General features: G+C 38.9%; 1 protein-coding gene across 7 annotated transcripts; it reads right to left on the bottom strand.

Annotated features, from left to right (window-relative positions):
* Positions 1–654: 654 nt before the first annotated feature.
* On the bottom strand, positions 655–25,764 carry MDM1 (Mdm1 nuclear protein). Of its 7 annotated transcripts, none has more exons than XM_067313784.1 (15): positions 25,719–25,764; positions 25,497–25,620; positions 22,877–23,238; positions 22,271–22,405; positions 19,649–19,801; positions 17,459–17,595; positions 15,172–15,271; positions 10,902–10,940; positions 10,359–10,534; positions 8,785–9,057; positions 6,832–6,980; positions 6,599–6,729; positions 5,394–5,652; positions 4,201–4,269; positions 655–1,936 (listed from the first exon to the last, which is right to left on the bottom strand). In XM_067313784.1, exons 1-15 carry the CDS (start codon positions 25,734–25,736, stop codon positions 1,827–1,829), a joined length of 2,235 nt encoding a protein of 744 aa, XP_067169885.1. In that variant the 5' UTR covers positions 25,737–25,764; the 3' UTR covers positions 655–1,826. The 7 variants fall into 7 exon arrangements, with proteins under 7 accessions (XP_067169885.1, XP_067169892.1, XP_067169900.1 ...); XM_067313791.1 differs by having other exon boundaries at positions 19,661–19,801; XM_067313799.1 differs by lacking the exon at positions 10,902–10,940.
* Positions 25,765–26,618: the final 854 nt, after the last annotated feature.

Below are 26,618 nucleotides of genomic sequence, written 5' to 3'. Positions count from 1 at the left end.
AGTGGCCCGTAATAAAGAATCTGGACAGAAGATGACCAAATTAACCCTCCCACAATACACTGCAGCAACATTTCCACCTTTAGCCATTAAGCTTTCCATTGAAAAACTGTCATTTTAGAGGAAAACTGGCACTTTTCATAACAAGTTGTTTCACACAAAAACCCTGTTTCCCTTTCAGTAAAAATTTTATGACCAATTATAACTGAATTTTGAAGTGCATCCCAAAGAATAATCCTGAAAGTCCTTGAGATAAAATAGAATAGCTTGATTTGTTCCAAACAACCCTACTGGTAGGAAGCTATTGTAATGCAGAACTTCTGGAGAAAGCAAACACTGATCTCTACCACAATCAATGCTGGACATCACTCACTCTTTAAATTATCTCATTTGTGGAGGACTCGTCCTTTGGGGACTGCAGTCTTTCATCCTGTGAAGCACCCATCTGCTCTGGGTGTAGTCAGTCATGATTCCATCTATCAACATATCCAGCTTTAGTAACTTATCCTTTCTAAAGAACAGTTCTAAGTGGAAGTATCTTGTCTTCCAGAAGTCCACAGAGGTTCCAGCTGAACAGCTGTTCCACTGAACAGAGAAGTGCCAATGCAATAAGCCAATCTACCAATTTATCTGTTGTAACTTGAACAGAAACAAAGCAAACTTGATCTTTTTTATTTTCAAATGTGTACAAAATTGAAACTGGTCTTGTACAAAATTTTAAAAACATGTATTATTAAAGCTTGAAACTATGTAAAAAGAACCAAACCACTGTGAGAACCAGCTGCTACCCACCTATTTCTCCTATTTCGTGTTAACTTGTTTGCATCACTTGGACAGATAAAACAGGCTGTCAGCATAAATCACAAACAGTTTTTGCTGTGACAATGATTACAGTATTCCAGTCACCCAAAAACAGGCAATCAGAAGAAGAAGTAATTAAAATGTCAAAGCCAAATAAAACATTCTTCCAAGTTTACTTTAAGACACCAACTACTCCTAAATACCTGAGCTGAAGCAGGGCAGGGGAATACCAGTGTTTAGGTATTTGAGACTGCTTTTTCTAGAGAAGTTGAAATTATGACTAAAAAATGGGTCTTGCCAACAAAAGACTTATGTCCACATTGAATCTTCTGACAAGCTGTGGTACTGTATACATTGAACTTTCACAGTCATCCTGGCCAAAAAGCTGGGGCAATTAACAAAACCCCAAAACTTAATCTTCTTTTCTCAAACTCTTGTATATTCCATGTTAGCTTTGTTAAGAAACAGGAGGAATTTTTTGGCAGCAGCCTAAAAGCAGTAAGTAACACAAATAACAAAGTTTATTATAGCACTGTGCTGTACTCACAATTCAGACAGCAACAAACAAATGTACCACAGCTGTCTAATACACCTGGTTAACATCAAACAACTGAGGTGTTTGGTGAACAATGCTATCGCCCCTGAATACTGTCCCGGGTCATACTGCATGACTGCAGTAGAACAGCTTGAAGAGTAATACACAGGCTGCATAAAAATAATTGTTTCAGTTTCACAGTTTCAGGAGGGGCCATTGTAAAAACAAACAAACAAACAAAAAAAACTCAGCACAGCTGCTGTAAAATAATGAATTAGGACTGAATTCTTAGAGATATCAAGGACCTAGATTTTCAGCACTGGTCTAAATATTGAAATGTCAAAATTGGGCTGACAAATCTAAAAAGTTGGACCTTCTTAGTGACAGGTAAAAGGATACTACATGACACCTACAATCACAGTTTGAAAAAACATACACAACTGTCAAAATAAATCATTTTACAGAACAGTTTCTATAAAACATGAGAGACAGATTATGTCTTGCCCCAGAAATCCTCCTTCCTCTTCTGAGCTCGTTCCAGTACCTGAGATGCCAGTGAGCTAGAAGCTGCAGAGCGAGCAGAAATCTGAGACAGTCTGTCATCTGCAGGGAAAGCAACAAGGAAAAAATACATACATAGATTAAATACACATTTTAAAACACCGCTAACATTCACAGGCTTTGAAAGTGCAAATATTTTTATGCCCTCTATTACAGAGGATGCTAAAATAATACCACAATACACTTGAATTCTATTAGTTGGTAACTGACACGCTGGAAAAGAATCTAACTAGAGAGTCACTAAGATACTAGGTAAGTTTAAGGGAATTACATACCCAGTTCTTGACAAACTCCAGACTGAGATCTCCTACTCTGACTTTGGCAATTCTGAAAGCACTGCCCATTTATCCAACTCATCTCTACACTTACTCTCCTTTAACAGGAGACCTCAAAAGTCATTCCTCTGCCACTGAACTCTGTCTAGACTAGATTCTGATAACAACATATTCATGAAAGCAACCCACCACTTTAAGCAAGACAGACATCCTCAGAATACCACGAATAAAATATCAGAATCTATGTTGCTGAAAGCACCCTTCTGTGCCAAAAACAGTGTGCCACAAGTTGTTTAAGAAACATGTGTCTTCTGAAGAAAACAGGAAGATTAACACAAAGACAACAACAAACATGCTTTAGAAATGTACTTTAAAGATCTTTCTTTTGAATACAGGAACCATTTCATGTCCAATGGAACTTTTAAAATTACACAGTCTGGAGGCTGCTTCTCTGAGAAAAAAGCACAATGCCACACCTCTGTAACATCATTACTAAAATGTTGCCACAGCTTTATCAGGATGCTCTCTATGGATAATGATCTTATATACACCAATTCTCCTGCAATGGAGGCACAAAACCATACCACTGTTTTCCAAAAAAAGAACACCCTCTCCACCCCCAAAAAACAATAAAGATTCCATGACTAAATCCTAATGGGTTCTGTATTTTGTGAGTGTTGCAATTAACTTTTCAGCAACATTTCTAAATCCTTGAAATACAGAGATCCAAAAAGCCCCTAACAGGCTTACACACAACACATACAACAATATTCCCATGCATGAGAAAACTGCTAACTGCACTTCTGCAAACAGACATGTGGTTGGAATAACTCCCAGTTTTGTATGTACACAAACAAATATGGGCATATGAAATATCTGTGAGCTGTCACACTGTGCCCGTTTCTGAAAGCTCATATACCATCACTCAGCTCATAGTAAAAAAAGGCAGTTACAGCACTTAATCTGTGCAGCAAGCTTGTGGGAAGCTGCAGAGTACTATAGGATCTTGCATGTTTTAAGTAGATATACAGATGCTTGGCTGAGCCATCTGCACAACCCACACATTTTCCAGGCAACTGTAATGACTGAAACAGAGAATTGGCCTGAACCTTGGTTAAAACTGAGGAGCAAACAGGCGTGAAAGGGTGCAGAAAAGACATTTTGGTTGTTCTTGGGTTTATCTATAAATATCCTGCAGTCAGACATAAGCTCACATTGCCAATACACTAACCCCATAAGACAGGTGATTGCGGCTAGCACAGCCCCACACCAAGCTCAACCTCATATGCCATGCTAAAAAATAACATATTTTAGCTCAAGCTAATGAGGATACTGTGTCTTTGCTTGCCTCAGAATAGAGAAAGAGTTTATTTGTGTCTGCCCACAAAAGGGCCGAGACGTACTGCTGGGCAATGTGCTGGCTCCTCCCCTGGATTAACTTTATTGTAAACAGAGAAAAGGGCCAAAACAGCAATCAGAAAAATGGGATGCCAAAAGCATCCCTAGTACACTTAGCAGAAAAACAGGCGTAAACATTAAAGCCAGGGGAATCATTTTGTGTTAAATATCTAGTGGTGAAGCCTCACAAGCAAGAGATTTATCTTAAAATTTTTGATACCTTTTAAATTGCATCAAAAATTACTGCAGATGCAATCTGGGCTGTGATCATTTTGCAGTTTGCTTCTGTTGCTGTCAATACAAAGGCTTAAAAAATGTGCAGGGAGGAAATGATTTCAGGTATGGATTTGAGCAAGCTATATTAACCATACTGAACCACATTGGTCTGTTTAATTTTCAGCCACATTTAATGGTTTATTCATATTGGAATACACTTTCATATTTATACTTCAGATTACTGGGATGAACATTTTTGAATTTCTTTTGATGATATGATGGGGTAGTTACTCACGCAGACACATAAACCAGTATTACTACAGTAGTCAGAGACCTCCCACTTTAGTGCAAAATAAAAGTTAGAATGAATCTATGTGATGTATATATGATATACATTAACACCTTGGGAAGCAATACCTTCATCATTATAGTTTCTTTCCTGAAGTGGGAACTGGAAAGATCTTGTTTTGGGACTCAAAACATTCCCTAAAAAAAAAAAAAAAAAAAAAAAAAAAAAGCAAAGGTATATTTTTAATCATTTTGAAATGCACAAAGGATAATAGTTCATTTGAAAAATCTTAAAATGTTACAACATTATTTCCAAAATCTTATAATCTTATAAATAACAAATATGCCAAAACCTCAGTGAGACTCTTCAACTCTGAGATGAGGTTAAATAAACTTATTCCATTATATTCTTCTCAAGGCATCTGTCTATGGTAGATGCCACAGTAGTTACATAGTGAACTGCACTCCAGATGCAGAGCTAAAACATAAGCATGTTCTCTGAATTTCACCAGTTCACTTAACCTGACCACTACTTGTTCCATTATAAAATGGAAATATTACCTTAGTCTAGCTGTTCCTTGTAATACAAGGACCAAGAGTACTGAGACCTTAAGAAGCTGTACAAAGCCTTTCTGGAATTGAGACTTAAGCACATAAACTTTATTTTCACTAAGGGATGAAGGATTCTTTTATTTATCAGATTTACAGCCTCAGTGTATATTAACAACTGTTGTTTAAAACTATTTTGAAATGCTACAGTACAAATTCCTCCTCAGCAAAGAATATTCTCAGGGGACAAAAAACTCTAAATGGTTTTTCCGAATTTCCAATACATCTTTTATAGATGGCTTTTTTGTCCCCATATCCTGCAAAATATTTAAGGAGCTTAGTTCTCAGAAATCTACAGCTCCTGCAAACTAATACTGTACTATAAAGGTCCCCAGTTACACATCACTGTGGGTAGCTCCAGCTGGGAAAGTGTCAGAACATCCAGCTGTAGCTTAAAGACGAAACATAATTGTTGACACTACACCAAATTATTCTCATAATTAGCAACTGCTTATTCAAACTAATAAGGCAAAATTAGACAGCAGACCACTAGAATACAATCATATTCGCAGAAACTGAAACTAAGAGTTGTGCACATTTTCCTGGTAAGACTGAACATACAATATAGGAAAAGCTTTTGCTTACAAACAACACATTCTCTGTAGTCACTAAAGCAGCAAGCGCAGCGCACTTGCTTCTGCAAGACTTTGCAAGGTAGCTATTCCCACCCTGTAACACTTTTTAAACACAGCCAGTTAACATGCAAAACCCACTGTTATGCTGAAATTCTGGGTCCTTGAGAGTCCCTTGAATGCGACGAGAGGGACTCCAATAAGGCGTAGAGCGGTCTTCAGCTGCCTTCAGCATATGAGGAGGAGAGGAATGCTCTTGATGTTCTGAAGCAAGAGAAACTCGCTCATCATAAACACTATTACCAGGCCACTGATCCTGCCTTAAGGGCAAAGGATCCAAAGTTCCCAGCCCAGCAGGTGGAGAGGTAAGGAGTGAAGCAGCTTCCACTTCTACATCAGGCTAAGACACAATAAGGGGAGGAAAAAAAAAAAAAAGGCAGCTCATACACTGCTACAAATATATTCACACCAGCCTTCCTGTACAGATCCTCACATACGCAGCAAATGTTGGGTGTGACACTTTTCATGAGGGCATTGGAAGAATAAGCATTTAAAGCCTCTGAGACAGCTTTATGGAAAACTATTCCTAATAAAAAGTTTTTAACATGATCTAAAAGTAATCTAGTCAGGTCAAACTGAAAGCTCATTTTCCCACAGCAAAAAACTGTGAACTTAGATTTAAAACCAAAACAACCAACATTTCATTTAATTGTCTCTGTGTCTGTTACAGATCTTACTACAGACAATACATATGAAATGAAATTATAGCTATCTTTACAGAACATAGACTAAACAACTTCACAACAATGACATGATTTTAAGATGAAGATCGCTAAACACCCTCTAAACATTTCTTTTTCCTTTTGGTAACTATGTAAACTTAAAAGTAAAATGAAGAACAAAAGTAAATAAAGGGCGAATTAAACTATTATGGCACATTTATATACCTTTTACCATTTAGACACATTTACCATGGGTAGCCAACCTATCTTTATTAAACTCCTTTCAAGTGATGGAATCTGAAGCTGCGCTCCATGTCAAGAACAAAAGCTAAAGTAACATTAAGGGGGGGAATCAACAGCTCCCAATGGGAGCTTTTTTACTGGACCCTGTGCAGTTAGCAGAAAAGCCAACATGGAGCTCATCCAATCTCACTCCAACAGTCTCACTTCTTTGCTTGATAAAAAAAATAAAACACTTGGATATCAGCATTTGTCAATCACAGATACTGAAAATTTTAGAATAGTAAATGACAACTCAAAAAAGAGTTATTAGAAAAATTATCCAAAATGACTTAAAAAGCACATTCCTAAAAGGCATGATGCTAAGTCCCTTTTCTGGCTCACCCAGCAGGATCTTCTTTTTGAAGCTTCCCTTGCACCTTGCTTAGCTGGAGAAGGGTCTGTTCCTAAACCTCTTGTTCTCCGCTGTGGAGATGAAGACTTGGACTTGGGAGGAGACACTAAAACCGCACCTCCTAAAGATGGAAAAATGTTTTATTACATTAATTTTTTTTAATTAATTCAAACATGTATTTTTAGTTCTTGAAGTATTGCTTTGCATTCAAAAAAGTCTTTACCAACAGCCGGAGTGGTAAGATCATGATGAGTCCTCTGAGCTCCACCAAGTGCTCTCAGCTTTGGAGTAGGAAGCCTGCCACCTGTCCTCGAGGATACAGAAGAAGAATCTGATGAAGCCACAGAAGAATTCAACACCAAGGCATTCTCGCTGCAAAAATGAAAAATGATTACAGGATTAACTAATGACTTGGGAGTCTTGCATTCAAGCTTTTGGTTTCTAATACACTCCTATGAAGCCTAAGGCAAGTCAGAGAGGGCCATAAAACACCAAGAGCCTGCAGCTAAAGCATCTGCCTGCAACGGGGAGTTCTGGATTCCAGTCCCTGTCTCCCAGTTCTTGTAATTTTTATATTGAAATATTAACTGGATAAAATACACACAGTCTCAGGTTACAAATTCAGGCTCACTTAGGGCCAGCAAACCTTGAATGCTTTGCTGCACAGTGGCACAGACTCAACAGGAGGGCTGGAAAGAGTTCTCACCCAGAGTAACTTTGAACCTGGTTGCTGATAGACACCTCCGAGGTGGGAATGTAGGTTTGACTCTCTTCAGTCAGTGTGGTGGAACTGAAACCAAGTATCCCACATGTAGACAACCGCTCTAGCCCCCAGGTTACTATATAAATCAGCACCACCACTTCTGTCTCCTTCCTCCAGATGCATTTCACAAGGAGGTGGCGGCACGCCCACACTGTGCAAAGAACCTGATCCTATCAGTGCATGCTAGACACACTCTGAGCACACCTAGGCAAAGAATGCCTCATCTCTACATCTCAACAGGCCTCGAGAGCACGCAGGTACTGAACTGCTCTGCACGGCCAAGCCCAGAGGAGATCTGGCCACACACACGACCACATTTTTAGATGGCAAAAAAACTACAATGACCATCACAGACGCATATATGAACTATATCATCTCTGGCGTTAAGCAAAAGCTAAATGAGGTTTTCAGGATGACAGTTTTGAACGCTGAAGCCCACACTTCATATCTTTTGGGTCTAGCTCTCAACCTTTCTTTGCCTGGGTTTCACATACAGGATATTGCCCCTAAATGAGACAGTTACAATTCCTTACCTTAGACAGATGTTGCAACACCAAAGATAAAACACCGAAAGGAATGCAAAATGATTAGACACTACAGTAATGAGAGTCAGTTATTCAGATTTTTTTTATATATATACACGTGTGTGTGTATATGTGTGTGTGTGTGTGTGTGTGTGTGTGTAAATACATACACACATATCTTCCAAAATATTTGCAAAACTTGCATAGTAAAAAGCCCAGCTTTGTAACTAGATAAAATATGGATCTTTCAATTACCAGATACAGTACTATGCAATACACTATGCACATACTGAATCGAACTCTTACTATTTCTAAATGCCCCTCCACATTTTTTTCTACCTGGGCTCAGTAACAAAAGCACTGGTGATTACTGGATGCTAGTTATTCTTTTCCAGCAAGACCTTTATATTTGCCTACGAGTTTACTTGAGAAAAACAGATCCTTAAGTACAAGATTACAATGTATTCCATCCTTTCAATCATATTAATCCCACACTGCCAGCTTGAAGTAAATTGTGAACTTTAATTTTCAACGTACTTGGCTGCTGTGTAATCAGTCTGTTCCGAGAGGCCTACACGGCAAATTTTAATTTTTTTTAAAAGCAATCATAAGAACTCTTTATACTTTTACACAAACTACAGATTCTGCCTTTCAAGCTAAAAATCCAGTATTCTTAAAAATGGATCCAACTCCACCAACCAGCTCAATATCATGAAATTTTTCATTCCTTATTCAGCTATTGAAAACAAAACTAGTGTCACGCCAAAATTACCACAGTCAAGTAAGTGCCCTCATAAAGAAAGCTGCTTTAAAAAAAATAGTTATGCTTTAAATTGTTGAGATGTTACAAGAAAGAAATTATATATGCCACAAGAATGCTCAGTTTTACCCTTCAATTTTTTTATCCTCGGTGGCATCCTTATCATTTAACTCCTGAGTCACGACTGCAACCTGCTCATTTTCTTTTTCTTCCTCTTCCGTTGATGGCTGATTGTCCCTTTTTTCAGTACCTTCCTGCTCACCCCAAACTAAACGCCTTTTGACTGGAACAGTTGAGGCATCTGACAGGCCTTTCTTCTCAGTGCTGTCCTGGTGCAACTCTTCTCTTGAGGCAGGTTGGTGTAGCGCTTTGGGGCTTGGTGAAGTCTCTTTTTCAGAAACTCTAGGTAACAGAAAGAAAGCACTGTTTCACACTGCTGATTTGAAGGATATGCATGTATCTAAGTAGAGCACATTCATCCAATTCAGTCCTTTGCCAAAAGGATAGCTCAGATATTAAAAAGTGGAATAGTAAATGTGAGGTATGGTTAAATTTCTATTGAAGTTTTAACTGACATTTAAGCACAATCCATTTTCAAGCCAGATTCTATGAAAAAATCCCTTTGGATCACTATTCCCACAAATGGAATGTAAAGTCAGGACTCTATTTCCTATTTAAATGACAATTAGAAGTGCTCAAAAGATAACTAGTCCCATGCATAGGACTGCATGTGTCTGATGGTACAAAATTTTGACAGCTAAGCAGCTTAGAAGACTGTCCTTTAGGCACTAACTTCTGAAAATCTTAACCTCTGAACTGCTCACAGAAACCAGTCATTTACATGCAAGTTAGCCCAGTGCACATAAATGAAATCAAAAAAGCAAATCAGCAAACCAAAATGTTTACATTGTACTTGACATCACATATTATAGTGTAATAAACAGTCTTTTAAGCATCATCTCCCTAACCCTTATTACAGCTACAGCCATGCAAATGAACAGATCTCTCCTTCCCACACAAGACAAGTAGCATACATAGAGCAGTGTAAGTGGACTGTAGACAGAGGCAGCCTAGGCATTGCTTTTAAACTTCAGATCTCAGAGGAGGAGACACAATTTTTTTCCCCTTTCTTGGGCAATAGATGTCCATACATTTCACTAAAATACTATCTTTGGTTTTTCCTAACCGAAGTAAAAGTTTTAGTATCTATCAATTCTTAAAGCCTACAAAGAAAGGAGAAAACTGCTGTACGCCATTCCAGTTCCTAAATCTTCATCTCAGATGTAAGCAGAGTCTAAGACTCAAACACAAGATTACTAATTAATCCTGACAAGAACACTGATAACATTTGAGTAGGCAAAACATATTTCATGGCATTCCAGTGGAGAGAGAATCTTACTCCCATCTGACTCAGTGATAAATTCCCACAGGCTTGATGAAACCAAGATTTCCACACTAAAAATACAGTTGTGGAGAATTATGAAGGTGCAATACTTCTTTCAGAAGACTTGACCACACCTGGTTTTCAATTTGAACACATATCAACTCATACACCGCATATCAACTAATATAGTAAAAAGGTGTATGCCCTCATACGTTCTAGTCCAAAAAACACTAAAGATCTCACAGCTCAGCTAAGCTCACGATCAGCATTTTGTTCAGTTTCAAAGCCACAGAATAACATGCAGGAATGACTACCTTACCTGGCAAGATCTAGCGCTCTGATGTTGTTGCTGATGCCTTCTTCTGAACTGGAACTTGAGGACACATCCCAGAGACTGTTATTATCGGACAGAATCTGATTGAGATGGTATCGGGAGAAGTGCGTTCCCTCTATTCGCTGCCTGTAAGCCTTTGCTCTGGCTCGAAGTTCTTTCACCTGCACATCAAGGTTTCTTAAGTTCCTGCATGTCTCTTTCCAATTCACTAACATGCTATTATGAAGTATTTGCACTAGCTAACGGCAGCTAAAGGAGAAGGGCAAGTTATATATAATACAGGACCATCCACAGCACAAATATTGCATGCTGCAGTAAATGCAACAAAGGAGAGCAAAAATAACAAAAGTTTAGATTTATTAAGCATGTTTGAGCTATCAAGCCAAAGCAAAATTGCCAATTACTTATTCAATGAGCACAAAAAGCAGCAATGATGAGTAAGTTGAGTGCTGGATTCTAGTTCTTTATCAGTGTTCAGACACAGCATAGTGCTCCAAACATTAAAACAAGAACTTAGATGCAACCAACCTCCATATACCACATGGAATTTAGGGTGTTTTGAGATGCCTAAGGAGAGGAATACAGAATTATTTTAAATTTCTTTATTTTTCTCTCAACACTGTATGTTAATATCACCACTGTAACTACATTTCAGTCTAAGTAATCAATTAAATACTTAAGAACTTGTCAACATAGCTCTATGCTGCCTCCCAGAGATTCAGTAAAAAGCTGTAAAACAAACACCTCAACACTTATACTTCACCATTTTTGGAAATGAATTTAGATTTAGATTTTTAGAGAAAATGAATTTAGATTTCTAAGCCTTACAGTCAAAACCACATTCACCACATATCAATTTATGACCTATGTGCATGTGTAATACTGAGTTTGTATGCTGTGAACACTGCAACTGTCTCTTGCTATACAAATCTTAGTTCAGTGAGGACTTGATGATTACATGAGATCTCTTGGTGTACTGTATTTAAGTCATAATGTCTGAATTATTCCTTCCTTCATCAATCACTGTACGAATGAGATATAAAAAAAACCCAATGAAGTCAGTTTTAGCCTTAAAAAATAAAAGTGGCAACCCCTCTCTTTAGACATTACACTGCTAATTTTATACTATCACTTCTATTCCTGAAATTATCTCCACACTCAGTCTTGCATCCTTCACCCAAACACAATGAAAGCGTAAGAAGAAAAAGCAACAAAAAACTTTACTTTTATTTTTAAATGATTAAAAATAACTTTGTGATATTGTTGTATGAATCCTGGCTCACTAAAAAAAGGTTCACAGGAAATAAGCATTTTACCAAAGAGCAGGAAAGTAACTTCCTTTAGCACATTTTTATAGCTTGTTTTATTTATTCTTCTTTCATGATAGACTTAGCATAGTTCTTCCTGCAAGGAACAGAGATACATGGGCCAAATTCTGCTAATCCCACTAAAAGCAACTGAATGCAGCAGACAGAAATCTACTCATATCACATCAGCTAATATCCCAGACTTTGACCCATTACACCCATTAAGCTTCCAAAGAATATCCCATTAAAAATATATACTTATCATTTTAAGAGCACAGTTTAAAGTCTGAGGTGTAAGTGATTTACTGGACTATTCACTTTAGGCAGAAGAATGAAAAATTAATTATGATAGCCACCACAGAAGGAATATAAATCCAGAGCAAGAGGACGCTGCAGGGGGAGGAAGAATACTATGTCTCCAGTGAATTATGAAGAAGTACAAAGGACAACCAGCCTCCTTCAGTGACTCAGCCGGCACCATTATCTCAGCAGGACACAGACTCCAGAGAGGCCTACTGCGATTATGAATTGCCCGCATTAATTTTTCAAAAGCATAATTCAAAGAGACTTTTTTATTCTACTGCTGAAAAGCAACCCTTAATAATACATTGCAGAGTACAGAAGTAATCACTGTAGCTAAGGTTATACCAGGATTCTATCAATCTTTGCCTGTTTGGACTCAGAACTTCAGAAAGTATGTTTTGGGCCCAAAGTTATCTACGTGCGGTCTCAGCTAAGTGGGAAATCAGACTGGATCAGTCGGAGCTTATCATCAATCACTTATGTTAAGCAAGACAGGTTTCATAGGCATCTCCAGCAGAGGTGAGTCTCAAAGAGCAGAGGCAGTGGCTGTATACACCTTTGCAGAATGTTTCTCTTCACACCAATGCAACCTATATTTTACATAGCCAAAGTACCTTTGCTGCTTTACAATAGAGCCAATTAGCTTGACACTTTTTCAAGTAATGCACTCTTTCATTAAACTGCAGTAATACATTTCTCAAATAAATAGATTCTTTCTCATGTCTCAGCCATGTCTGAAATATTTTATTCAGTCCCACTCTTTTAGCCATGCTGGATCCCATCCTGCAGTCCTTACCTCGGACAAGAACATCGGTGAAATTGAAAAAGGGGGGGGGGGGGGGGGGAAGAAAAGGAAAGGCCTGGCTAAGAATCATGCCCATTGGGATTTTTTATTCTTGCATTAACAGAGTTTTTAAGAATTAATCTTGGTTTTATTCCAGCATTTCCTGAAAACTGGAAAATTCCCAACTTTAAGGTTACTTTTCGCTTTTACTACAACCACATTAAACTTCCTTTTAAGAAGGAATCCTCAACAACTTATATAGAAATACTAACAAGACAATAGCAACAAAAAACCCTCTATGAAGAGAAAATACCACACAATAACATATTTACGTGAGCCAAATATTGTTCTTTGTCTACTAGCAGAGCTAGTTTGATATGCTCACAGGCTAAGTGTGATTTGAAGTCTGAGAGGAGAAATTTAGATAATTCTAACTATAAAAGACTTCTAAATGAAGTCATACTAGGATCTAATGTATGTATGTATATGTGAACATGTATATATAATATAAGCACATTTGTAATCAATAAAACAATGTCTTTATTATTATAATTTTAAATTGGATTTGGCTCTTTCAGGTACCCAGCATAATTCCTTCACTTCAAAGGCCCTAAAAAATCCTAACATTTTTTTCCTCCGAGTTCTTCGTGTCTAGTCCCAAGTGACTTCTTTCTAGTTTCCTTTGCAATTCCCTTGTCAGCAGGAAAATCTCCATGGAAAAGTAAGACACAGCCAAAACACACATCTACAGTGTGGGAATTTGCTGGTTTCCCGCACAGTCTAATTAAATGCCACATATATTTACTTCCTACATCTTTCAAGCACATCCCAAAAAGGATCCTGCCTGGTAAAGCAGAACACTAGTCCTTCACTTGCAGTTTCCTCATGCTTTCCCTGCATTGAACTGCAGTGACAGCTAGCTGTGTAGCAAACAACATATATTCCAAGGCAATAACCCTTTCCCTATGCTTGGCTACCAGTCAGCCACCCTTGAAGCTGAACGCTGCTCTGTACTGCCCACTCAGGTTTTGAATCTTACTGACACAACATCCAGGCTCCAGACAAAGACCTTACAAGCTAGAAAAATTCTGTGATATTCTATAGAAACATTCTGTGTACTACTTACAATCAGGCTGTGTGCAATAACTTATTCTATAGCCTTACTGATGGTAAGACTGCATATATGTACACATCAATATATATCAAAAACAAATACTGCTTGTTTTTAGTCCTCTAACATCCTCACAGAGCTGTTTTCACAGAATGGGTTATCTGACGAACAAGTATGAGAAATCTTATTATGAAACATCCCAAACTATGATATACTTGAAAAGGCCTGTTTCTCATTCAGTTTCTTTCATATATATTCAGTATATATTTCTTTTTGCCCAAAATAAAGACTTGCTAAATCAAGTTCAGTGAGAAAACATAAAACTGAATGCTACCATGCTACTCCTGTCTTTTCCAAGCAATGTTATTTGCAAAAGCTCAGACCCCAACACCCTACAGCAATCCACTCCAGTTCTACCTTCCACGTCAGCTTGGTCCCGAACGATGGAGCAACTCACATCTGCCAGGTGTTTGCCACATATTTAGCAGCACACTGTCTCACGAAGGCTCCCTCTATCAACTGAGAGAAGCCGAAGTCTCTTTGGTGAAATCTGCCAGTCGTAGAACTAGCTCTAGCAGTTTGTTAGCACACTATTAAAGGTTTTTATTTTCTTGACTAATTCAGAAAACCATACTCAATAATCCTGCTAAGAAGTTCTGTGCTCATCAGGCCATTCAGCATTTTCAGAGTTGTGTCAAATGAGTTCCCATAGAGTACGATACTGAATTATGAGCTAGCACTTATTGAATAAACTGCAATAAAATACTGAAGCTTACCAGAGAAATTCTGAATTTTGTTATGTATGTCAGAATTCAACTGACTACTTTGAATGGATTTGACTCATGAAGTTTGGCTGACAAGTTGACAAACTGAGTCTGACTGACAAGCTGACGTAGGCTGATACATTCCCTTGGAACCTCCCATCATTCAATCTACACGCTGAAAGCTTTTGCTTGTTAAAAATGAGCTGACCATCAACACTGGGATTATCTGGTCCAAGAGACTCTGTTCTAGATGATTCTTAATTGTAAGGGAAACAAAGTTCCTCCCTCAGTTTCCATGCCATATTAATTAATAGATTCTTTAAAGCACACTGTCTCTTCTCCCTTCTTACAACACATTATACTGCTTTGTCCAAGCTTAATCTCCTTTTTAAACTCACCTTCAGGAGCTTGAGTTGTTAGCATTACAATCTCAAAACTGTATTTTATAAGCACCACAAGTTAAGTTTTTTGCATATAAAAATCTTTATACAAAGCATGCCCAAGCATTAAATTTTTTAAGAATACTAACCTGATTGGGAACATTATTCCTGATACGAGACCAAGCACCATCTTTGTACAAATACTGAGCTGGAGACAAAAATTTTGATCTATATTCAGTGTTCATCTTCCTAAGACATCAAAAAAGGGGGGGGGGGGGGGACAGAAAGAGTAAAGCTTGATATCTAGAAGACTCTTAAAGAGCATTTTTAAAGTTATAGCAACAATCATAAGTGTTTTTGCATCTAAATTCCAGGGCTGAGACTTGAAAAATACATGTTCATCCCTTCCAACACAGCTCAAAAAGCTGTGAAAAGCTCATTCACAGCTGGTGGCTCTTGAAGTAGTTACCTGTGTTGGCTTCTCCTCATAGCTCTTCTGCCAGAAGCTTTGGCCCTCACAGCCAAATCACAACATAACACACGCATAAATCTCAATTGCTTCAATGCAAAGTGGAGCATCTTAGTTGTTGCTGAAGGTGCACTTAAGCAAATATGCTTGGTTTTGTATTAAAGCATCCAAGCCATAGAGTAAGTTAGACATAGAACTATGAACTCCACCATAAAGGCAGTATAGTCTGACAAACAGGTGGGAAGGACTGTTGGGGGCAGTAACATCTGAAACTACCAGAACAATGTTTAGTATAACTCATCTAGCTATTTCTTCCTGGTTTTGATCTTCAAAAGCACTCAGTACTCTGGAAGATTGATTCATTTTCCCTTCTGCCACACACATACATACGCAGAGAAATTAGCATGATCTAACCTAAAGCAGGCAATACACAATATTACAAGTCAGAACTCCTCCTTAAGCACTGACCCGTGGATTTATCAACTTAAATCCAGACAAGTTTTTGTCTTCAATCTTGCTTCAGAACTAACTTTATTTTCATATATTCAACATAAGTTGAAAAAGTCCTCTTTTTCGGTCCTTCTTCAGAAATAGACCATAAAGCCTAAAGTCAGAGAATGAAACGCACTTTGTAGAAAGAAAAGTATCAAGGAAAAACCTCTATATTCAGAACTTTTTTTCTTTCCTTGTGTCCTTTTTTTTTTTGAAACCTGAGATAATTCTTTAAGTTTTGCTTGCAAAACTGACAAATTAGCTCAGAAACTGTGCATCGATCCCACTCATTGTCACAAAAACACAGTGTAATGCAAATTGCATGCAAAGTGCAATTCCTGTCTCTGCATATTGAGAATTTGCACATATTCACAATTATTTGTGTTGAAAACTTTTTGACTTGCATTGCCACATTGAAGGTGTAACAGGCAGAAATCTCTGTCCTTAAACAGAAGTCATAACAAACAATTGAGAATTTTTCCCCCAACTTGCTGCAAAATTAAGTCCTATCTACTGTGTCTAGGAACTATGAAAACCAAAGAGTTAGAGGCTTTCACTACACTATACCCATTCACTTTCTCATAAAGCAATCTTATTTTATAGTATTTTGGTGTTTGGGTGTTTATTTTTTAACTACCTCCCAATATCCGAAGGTAATCAGACATGGGTTAAGTCTCCTCGCCTGTCTTTAGGCTAAATGCCTTAATATTTCAAGAAAACCATGTGAATGAAAGTAACTACTGGAAGATGCATGAAGCATGAAGATACCAGAGATGGATTAGATTTATGCATTTTTAACTTATACGTATTCTGGGCTTTTACGTCTCTGACATCTCAGATGTGCAGAAAATGGAAACATGAGCTCAGTCCCTGCAGTGTAGGAATGTGGCAGAAGTAAAAGATACCTGGATACCCCTTAGTAGCAGTCTGATTTCATTTTACTTCCTTCCTTGTCAGATTATCCTAGATGGGACAGACTTATTTATTTCCCTTTACCTTTTGTGTTTACTCTTGTTACTCTAGGGGACAGAAAGTGGTATGGACTAGAAAAAACAGACATCAACCAAGTACTATCTTCATAATTTTGAGATGTGTGCAGCAAGCAGGAGAGAAGTTTGAAAGGTAACTACAGCTTCCAAAGCACTCACTGAAAGTTCAATAGCAGTGCTGCATTACTTAAATTTCATTCGTGTTAATTTTATTAATGGTAATATTATTGCATTAAGAGGTTCAACTGAGGTAAGCTTCTACTTCACAGCCCAGAGAAGGGGACAGAAATTAACACCAGGTTTAGATGTACCCACAGGTAGCTCCATCCCAACACTGATGCAGACATCTCTGCAAGCGGGCAGAGGCTACATGTGCCCTGTGACCGTAGCATCCATCACATGGTTAAAGGTAGTCTTCCACCATTCTAAATATTAGGGTGCTTAAACACCTATTCACTAGGCTAGGTTTTCCTGTATTATACATACCCACGACGTGTATGTAAAGAGAGGGGGTTTTGACTGATATGTTGCTTTTTTTTTTGTTTAGGATGTTTCTGTTCTGATTTTTTCCCTTGTTTTGATGCATCTTCTGTTGGCTTTTGAAACGGTTCTTTCCTTTTATTCTAAGGCAAAGATAATTTTAAAAATATCATATTAGCTAATAAACTAAAAAACCTTCACATTCCTTTTGACATCAAACTTTTGCTTAAAAGTTAATTTTATTTTAAAATTTTAACTGTTATGCATATTCAATACAAGCAAGATTATTACATTCCTTGGTTAATACAAAAATAAAATGGCAAAATGCCAAAGCTAAGATTCCTAGTGCAACATTCATTTCGTTAGATGACCCATTTTGTACACTTCACAAAATGAATTTAACGTGAAACACAGAAATAAAATTATATGATACCTGTGCATTCTAACCCGAGTTGCATAAAACTTAACCTGTATATTTCTGGAATTAGTAATTAAAAAAAACCTCTTAGTATTATATTAAAGCAATATAAGCAAATTTATACTAAACAAAAAAGGGCTATTTTAATTTTTTGCCACTCTGGTTTATAAAGGGTCAGATTGATTTGTTTTGTTTTCATATCAAAGATTTTTCTTTCCTGCTTATTTTATCCTCTTGGAAAGCTCAAGCATTATTTCTGATTCTGCTGGAGCTCTTTTCAGAATTTTTTTTGAAAAAAGAAAAAGAACAGGAAAAACCCACACCAAAATCCAAAAATTTATCTTCAATATATGCATCAGAGAAGATATATGGATGCAAGCAAAAAATGTTTTAGACGTTTTCATCAAAAATTCCCTTCTCATGCCTTCTCTTCCTTTTCAGACACCTTCATTTTACTAATTCTCTTGGGAAAATAAAACCTGATTTCCAGTGTTAAAACCAAAGAAGCGTTTCCTGAAAACCTCATGCCCTTCAGGCTTTCTTCACATCTGCTAGAAGAAGCAAAAGGGAACACAATAGTTGGCATTTTGAGATCAGATTTAAAGCACTGGGCGGGTCCAGGTGCTAACTGATAAAGTGTCCAAGCCTACAATCATCTTTAAAGACCTCAAAAGTATCAATGGCTTAAACTGAGCCACATGCACTCCATGTTTAGTAGGTAACAGTCGTACTGAACACGTCTGACAGTGGCTGTTTCTGCTTTATCCTGGAAGAAAGACGGGCACTGAGGAGACTCACACACGTTCTTGAAGAACGGTTAAGCTAACCTGCAAGAATTTAGACAACACTACTTGGTAGCTTGCTACAAAAGCAGCCATTCATCTTTCCACCTGGCAAAACAGGTTAGCTGCGATGCACTTAGAGCTTTATTTGTTCTCTCCCATTTTTACGAGGTCTCGGCTTGAAATAATTTCATTTTATTAAATGTATTTGCTAAAACAATTATAATCATGTTTCCTAAAATTCCACCTGCGTTTGCCCTAGCCAACAGTGAGACAAGGGAATGCATGGCCTCAAACAGACAACTGGTGCCTGTGTTTTACAAAAGGCATTTTAATGTTTTGAACTGGGCAGAGCCTACACAGGTTACACAATTTGCCATTATAGGCCTGTATTTACCTATCAGCTTACTGAGGCAACAGGAACTGAATTATAGCCCTGCCTCCATGTCTCTCTCAATTACAACTGCTGTCTGAAAATCAGTTCTAACTGTGGCATCTCTCATACATCAGGATTTCTTTGTTTTTAATTCATTCTATGTCTGACTTCTAAGCTATAAAATTATAAATCTAAGTGGTAGTAAAAGCAAGAGCTCTCCCATAGAGGGCTGCATAGTAAGAGATTACATGGGTACCAGTGAGAACATAAATTGAAGATTTAGATTTCAGAAACTCTACCCCAATGTCTAAAAATAAACTTCAACTTAAAAAAAGGCCACTCAAACTCAGAATCAAATTAAGGTGACAGGAAAAACAACACTTAAAATGTCTCTGTAAACTGAACATATGTATTACAGAAACCACTGAGAGCAAACAGAGCTCTGCAGTGTTATTTTCAGTCTTTTAAAACAGAACCACTCCCAACTCAGTCCAAATTCATTAACAACAGCTACAAAATGTAACCAGAAACTACAAAAAAAACCCCACCCACATTATAGAAAAAAAACAATCAAAATTGTAAAAGTAAACCAATGACTTTCTTTTAGGGAAAATATTTACTTGTTCACAAACCAGAAATTCTCTCTCTTCTGAATCACATCTCAGTTGTGGACTCTTATCAGGAGAACCTTTGAAATTTCTCTCATATTCCATTTCAGAAGTAATTGCAGGAGATTTAAATGGAGGGATGGATTTACTCATATTGTGAATAACCTTTGAATTAAAAAAAAAAGTGTATGGGGATTTGCTTACCTTAATACTAAATTTTCAAAATCAGTTAACCAATTCATGAAAATATGCTCACATATGAGCAGAGTCAGCTATGCGTACAACTACAGCATGTGCAAACTAATGCACTTCTAGGAAAAAATCAATGAGAAACTTAATTTCAGAAAAATGCATTTAAAAGTGATTACTAAGTCAGATACAGTTAAATACACTCAAATGCTGTTTTTATTGAAGTTTGCAAACAGAGGTTTTATTTATTTGGGGAGACAGTGGGGAATTTTGTAGTTCACTTTTAGACTTGTATACAGGATCATGTTTTTTTTAAACATATGCCATAAAACCCAGTTTCATATGCTGTCAAAGTCCTCAATATAGGTGCTGTCTATAAGTAAAAAACAACTGTTCTGTGTTTTAGAATCGGATGCTTAGGGTTTGGTAATTTGATCTCTCCTCCAGCACTTTCCAATTAACATTGTGTTACAAGCCAAGGTACAGAATTTGCCTGACACGTGGTCAGGTATCACCTCCTCTCAGACTGCTGAGAGTTAAAAGATCATGCCATATGTTACAGGCATAAGTTTTTCTCAGCTTTGCTCACGTGACGGATAACCTGAATATTCTCACAGAATTTGTTCAAGGGCCAGCTACTGTCATTATTCAGTATTCAGGTATATTCTCCATCGCACAAACAGCAGTCGAAAGAAAACAGTTTGCTAATACTTTGAATTTTTCACGCGAAATTCTAATCTTAAACTTAGAACCTGCAAACATTTAAGCATATTTAGATCTTCTCTAAGTTATATTTATCTCAGCATTTATAGGGCCTATAGCATGATTTCGTATGGCTTTGATATAAGCTCTGGCAGAAAAAAAAAATTTGCTATTTTAGATCCTACATTCTTTCTTCTGAAAAAACACAGTGTTCACAAGCATCAATAATGAGCGTATCAGACTGATTTCTACCACAATCAAATGGAATTCTCTACGAATTTCCATGAAGTGACATCATGGGACCTGCCCCTTTCTGAAACGGTCCTTTGGCTTCTACATAATTATCATGAATTTCAGTGAGAGTTTTCCTTGGACAGGGGACTGCTGTGAAACAGACATCTCAAAGTAAGTCCACCTGCTTGGCATCACAAGAGAAAGACAGGAACGGGCTTTTTAGTGATTGATGCTAGTTATCAGCATTTACTACCTTTGAAAGCTGTTACTGAACAAATCTGCTACCTATGGATAAAAATGGAGATAGCACCATCTGTAATAATCCCATTAATGTAAATACTCCCAGTGAAGAAACAGAATACAAAATAAAAACTCTTTTACAAAAGCATGAGCAAAGTTTAAAATCCAGGATCTTGCACAAGTGCCCATTTTATTATGACCAAAAGTAGGACAGTTCCCCTGTTTCTCCTGGGGACCTTAATCCTGATCCCAGAAATAATAAATTGACAACACAAAGTAGTCCTATAGTCAGAGTTGCTCTTCATAGCCTGACTAGAAAGAGCAGCATTTCCAAACCTACAAAGTCCAAAAAGTCATGAGGAATGTCAAAATGCCACCAGACTGTCTTAAAATCAGGAGGCTCCACTTCATTTTTCAATATAAGCAGTTCTCACGAAAGAAAAAACACAACTGAATAACTATGGAGGGGCATTTTTGGGCCTAGACATGCACATACAAAAAGATGGAACTTGAGAATAATTTTTCTATCTGAATATGAGGAAAAACTTCTTTACTGTGAGGGTGACAGAGCCCTGGAACAAGTTGCCCAGAGAGGTTGTGGAGCCTCCTTCTCTGGAGATATTCAAAACCTGCCTGGACACGATCCTGTGCAACGTGGTCTAGGTAATCCTGCTTGAGTAGGGGGGTTGGACTTAGATGATCTCCAGAGGTCCCTTCCAACCTCAACCATTCTGAGATTCTGTAATAAGAAACTGCAGTAACCTACAGAAGACCATGAGAATAAGGAGTGAAACCTGAATGATTTTAGTGGCAAGACATGATTAAGATAGAGGAGACAGAATCTAAACATTCCTACGTTATTTAATGTAAGGGCAATCAACATGAAAACAAAGGGGTAATACTGGATAGGATCTTACAGGATCTTAAAGTAAACTAGTGCAAACAGAAGAAAATGGCCATGTTAGAAAGAGCTGAATACAATATGGGAGAATGACCAATGCTGTCTACAGTCTAAACAGTCTGGGAGAAGGAGATCAAGTAAATCAGACTTGACTACAATAAGGAACCACAGGGAAACAAACCTAATCATACTGCACTTTTGTATATTAGAAAAAAGCATATATGCAACAGCATGCCTGTTTGTGCCAAACAAACAAACAAACAATCAAACAAAACCAAACAAAAACAATAAAGAAATCTTAGAAAGTAAGAAACTTCCTGACACACAAAACAAATTGTTCATCTACTTTTTGGATTCTTTGAAGTTACCTGTTCAGCTGCAAGTATTGGAGACTTTTCATGAGGACTCTTCCAAACAAACTGGCTTTGATATTCAGAATTTCTGGGAAAAGTATGTAAAGGTGAAATATTCATGCTTGCTTTCCTCTGAAGGACTCTGTGAAGCTGATAGCACAAAAACAGCAAAAAATTTAACACTGATTGTTCCCTCCTATTTATCATCCTTATGATGTTTTCAGTGCACACGTTCAAATCCATTTTGTTTTCTGTTTACATTAATTAAATGAATGCAAATTACATTTTCTCATTATAGACAACAACATCAAGTAGTTTAAAAATTATTGGCTAAATCCTGGTTTAACTGAAATGAACAGAAATGTGCTGCAAAAGGCAAAATTCCTATTGATGTCAGAGGAACCATAATCTGGTCTTAAAAGTAGTATTCTCCCAACAGAGAAGCTACAGTATAGAAAAACATCAAAATGCAGAAATAGAGTGAGACAAAAAACAGTGTTAATAGCATTAGTCACAGAGGCTAGTAAATGTGCATTAAGTTACTGTAAATATCAGATTAGTAACTTATATACTGGTCAGTAAAGAAAAAAAGAAAAAGAAAAAAAAAAAAACTTCCCTTACCCCATTATCCACTTTTAACAACTCATTTTTTGGAGATACAAATGCTTCATTTTGATTTGGTGGAGCTGCAGGCGGTGATCTCTTCACATTGTTTTCTGGAAGAGCAAGAGTTGTTTCAACCCTAGAATCTGCAGAATGTGACCGAACTTTTGGGGGGAGCCCAGGGCCTTCTGGCATTTCAATCTTTTCCTGATTCATATCATTGTTATTGTGGTCTCTGTGCAATTCTGCAGTCCTAAGAGCTTCAGTTTCTAGCGGATCGTTCAAATCACAATCTGCTGTCCATTCAAAGGACTTTGAAATCTGTGGGTTACGGTAGGGTACCCTTCTCTTGGAAATGAACTTTGGTTCTCTTGAGATTCCTAGAAAAGACATACTAGGTTTAAGAAAAAACATTCTACTGAAGACATAATTGTTCTATTACAAGAAAAAAAAGAAAGTTTATCATACAAATGATTACTAGAAAAGGTTATTTTCATTATCTCTGAGCAATGACAGCCTATGAATTATGAACACCACTGAAATTCTGGCTTCTTTCACACACATGCTGAAGACCTCTCATTTCCACTAAAACTCCAGCTCCATGTTGGACCAAACCCTAAAAGCCAAATATGGCCACAGAACAATCTTTTGCAACACAGCGTAGTTGATTCTAAGAATGGAGCAAAAAAGCAAAAATTAAACACAGCCAGTGAAGTTAGTTTGGCTAACATAGACACAGAAAAAAACAACCTGCAGTGATAAAGTAAGCCATGAACACTCCTTATCACGCATGCATTAAGTACCTTGCTGCATAGGTTCTCACCTATTTTAACAGGACAATGACAGACCCCTATGCATCTACTACAGCTCTGGACCATGAAAGAAGACATACCTGAACTGACTTTCACTTTTTAAATATGTTGCAGAGTGGACTTAAAACCATCTCAGATGACTGATGACATTTTATTGTACAAGCATGAAAATGCTTCCAAAATTCTAAAAGGACCATGTAACAGAACACAGTATTAGCTTCCTTTAAAGAACTGCTAGCATCTATACATGCATATGAAAATAAAATTACCCTGCCATTTTAAGAAGAGGAATGAATGACTGAACAGAGGTAAAGCAGGATTTCATAATCCAACTGCATAGTCCTAAACAGCAGACTGACAAGTAAGTGAAGGCCCCTAACTGGCTGAAAGAAACAGTTTCTCAGAGAGAAAAACTAGCTCATGAGAAAGCAGTGTGGAAAGAGAATACGCCACAGTAACAGGCATGCAGAATGCCTGGATATTTGAGTACATATGTGTAGGAGGAAATAATTCCAGAGGAGAAACATGGAAAGAGTAGCAGAAAGGAACTCGGAGCACCAACACCTATCACCTTTTTGTGGTAGTGTCCTAAGCCACTCTTAAAACTGTCAGCTGTGTGTATCAGCAGCAATCTGCAGAGACAGCAAAGTCCTATTGCATGTCAGAGCGATATTCAAAGCCATGCACACATGGTTAAATGGCCGAAAAAGAACTGGGAGAGAAAACGAATGCAAAGCTGTAGGAAAATTACATCAATTACACAAAAATCCCACAGGTACAATGTGAGGATGAGAAACCACTGTATTGCTAACTCATGATTTTACTGCAAATCTGGTACTACGTGCAGTTTAGTTTGAAGTTTCACTGCCCCACACATGTGACTGGGAAAGAAGCTTAGCTTACAATTTTAAAAATAAGTTGATGTGTTTGGAAGTTTGGGTGTGCAGGAACTTGTGGAAGTTATTTTCCTAAACCCACACCTACAGGTACCCATACATAGAGCTGTGTGCTAGAGAAAGCAAGGTTAAAGAAATATATTGCATTAACAGAAGAAATCAGTAAGTGGAAGGTACTTCAGCAAGATTATTTATTAAAATGACTGATGTCTGAATTGAAAACAAACTGTACTCCCAGGAGCTGATTCTTAATTACTAGGCCAAAATATTGGATTCTAATTGTATAACTGCACTAAATTGTGCAATTCTGGTAATGTCTGGTGCTCTGCAGTAATTCCTACTTTTTCCTGCTACTTTTCAAAGCACCGCAGTTGTCATCACTCTGCGGTTTCCTCCTTTTCCTCAGCTCCATAGTGGCCTTTCACCCCAAGTGCTATTTCCTTCACCTTCTACTTTCCAATCCCACAAATGCCTGCCAAAATGCCTACAAACCCTAACTCCTAGACTTACAGCACTGCGAGCTCTTCTAATGCCCATCAGGTTTTTTGCAGCCAGCTGCCCCATAACAACTTTATTTTGTATCGAACTTTGCCTCAAACCAGGCTCATCTGAAATGGGGAATGACACGTTCCCATGCATCACCACTAACCCTGCCTGGGTCCCTGCTGCGCCTAGTGATTCTCGTCGGGAATCTAGTTCACGCTGCATGTCAGGAACCCCGTATTTTCGGTTTTACACGAATAACACTAGCAGCCACAGGAAACACGGCATTCAAAGACACGTTCTTCCACGCGGTGACTAGGAATAGGCTTTTAATCGGATACACATGGCAAGCGCCGCCGGCTCGCTGCGGCACAGGGCCACCACGGCCGGGGCCCGTCCCGACCGCGGGGGGGGCGGGGGCGCCGAGGCCCCTCGCCGCGGCCTCACCCAGCTGGTCCGAGCGCAGCCCTGCCCACGAGGCCTCCTGCTCCTCCTGCTGCTGCTGCTGCTGCGAGGGGCCGCACGCCGCCGCCTTCCTCCATCGGAAGCTCCTCTTGTACTCACTCAGGCCCTGCAGGAACGGCACAGCGCTCTGTCAAGCGGCTGGCACGCGTCGCACCGCGCCTCGCTCCGCGCCCCGCTCCGCGCCCCCCGCCGCCCCCGCCTCACCCTGAAGCGCACGGGCATGGCGGAGCGCGGGCCGCCGCCGTCAGCACCGCCGTTGTCCTGGCAAAGCCGACGCGGCCTCCCGCCGCGGCGCCTGCGCGGGGCCGCCCCGCGGGGCGGGGAGCTCCGCCGCCGCCGCCGCCGCCGCCGCCGCCGCCTCCCCTCGCGGCGCTGCCCTCGGCCGCGCCGGCTCCCGGCGGCCCCGCCTCCCCTCTGGCGCTGCCCTCGGGCCGCGGGGCCGGGGCCTGCTGCCCCCCGGCACCGCAAGCGCCGCTGGCCTGGGTCGGAAGAGGCCTGGCTAGCGCCGGCCGCTGAGCAACCCCCGCCTGTCGTTGTTACTACTGTAAAAATACACGCACAGCTGCCAGCGTGAGGATGCTGATACTGACCCCGAGGAAGTGTGAGGTGGACCCCGCAGGTGTACACTGAAGCTGCAGTCTTGAAGTGCGTTAGCAGTACTGAAAGCCCTTTCCCCAGCCTAAGGGGGCATAACCATGCCGCGTGGGGGTACGGCGTGTTTCTGAAAGAGCGGCTGGCGAGGGTGCGCACACCAGTACCTTAATCAGTAGCACTGGGGACTCATAGACTCATATAACACAACGGTAGGAGGATATGGGACTCACACTTAAAAAATCACATCCCCAATCTGCCAGTATTATTTTGGTACAAAAGTAAGTGGTTAGAGGAAGTAAAAAATAGGTTTCCTTGCCTTTCTGGAGCTTGTCGGAGGACGTGTCAGCTGCCATTCCTTCTTCACCACCTCACCCGACCTCTTGGTGCACTGAGTGGACTCAGAAGACCTTAGTCTGTCTTCTTTTTCCAAATCTTTCCTCAGGGCTCACTTTTTTGACTAACTTCCCACTGCTAATCTCCATCCTGGCACCATCTCTTTGACTATATTGA

This window comes from Apteryx mantelli, chromosome 1 (assembly GCF_036417845.1).
Source record: "Apteryx mantelli isolate bAptMan1 chromosome 1, bAptMan1.hap1, whole genome shotgun sequence".
Taxonomy (NCBI): domain Eukaryota; kingdom Metazoa; phylum Chordata; class Aves; order Apterygiformes; family Apterygidae; genus Apteryx; species Apteryx mantelli.
The sequence above is the reverse complement of the archived record's forward strand: the minus strand, read 5'-3'. Positions and strand labels throughout refer to the sequence as shown.

Excerpts from the sequence above, each read along its gene's own strand:
- MDM1 (XM_067313784.1), bottom strand. Across the intron at positions 23,239-25,496 it reads GCTGCGCTCGGACCAGCTGG|GAATCTCAAGAGAACCAAAG; the intron begins GTGAGGCCGCGG and ends TGTCTTTTCTAG. Across the intron at positions 19,802-22,270 it reads CAATACTTGCAGCTGAACAG|GTTATTCACAATATGAGTAA; the intron begins GTAACTTCAAAG and ends TTTAATTCAAAG.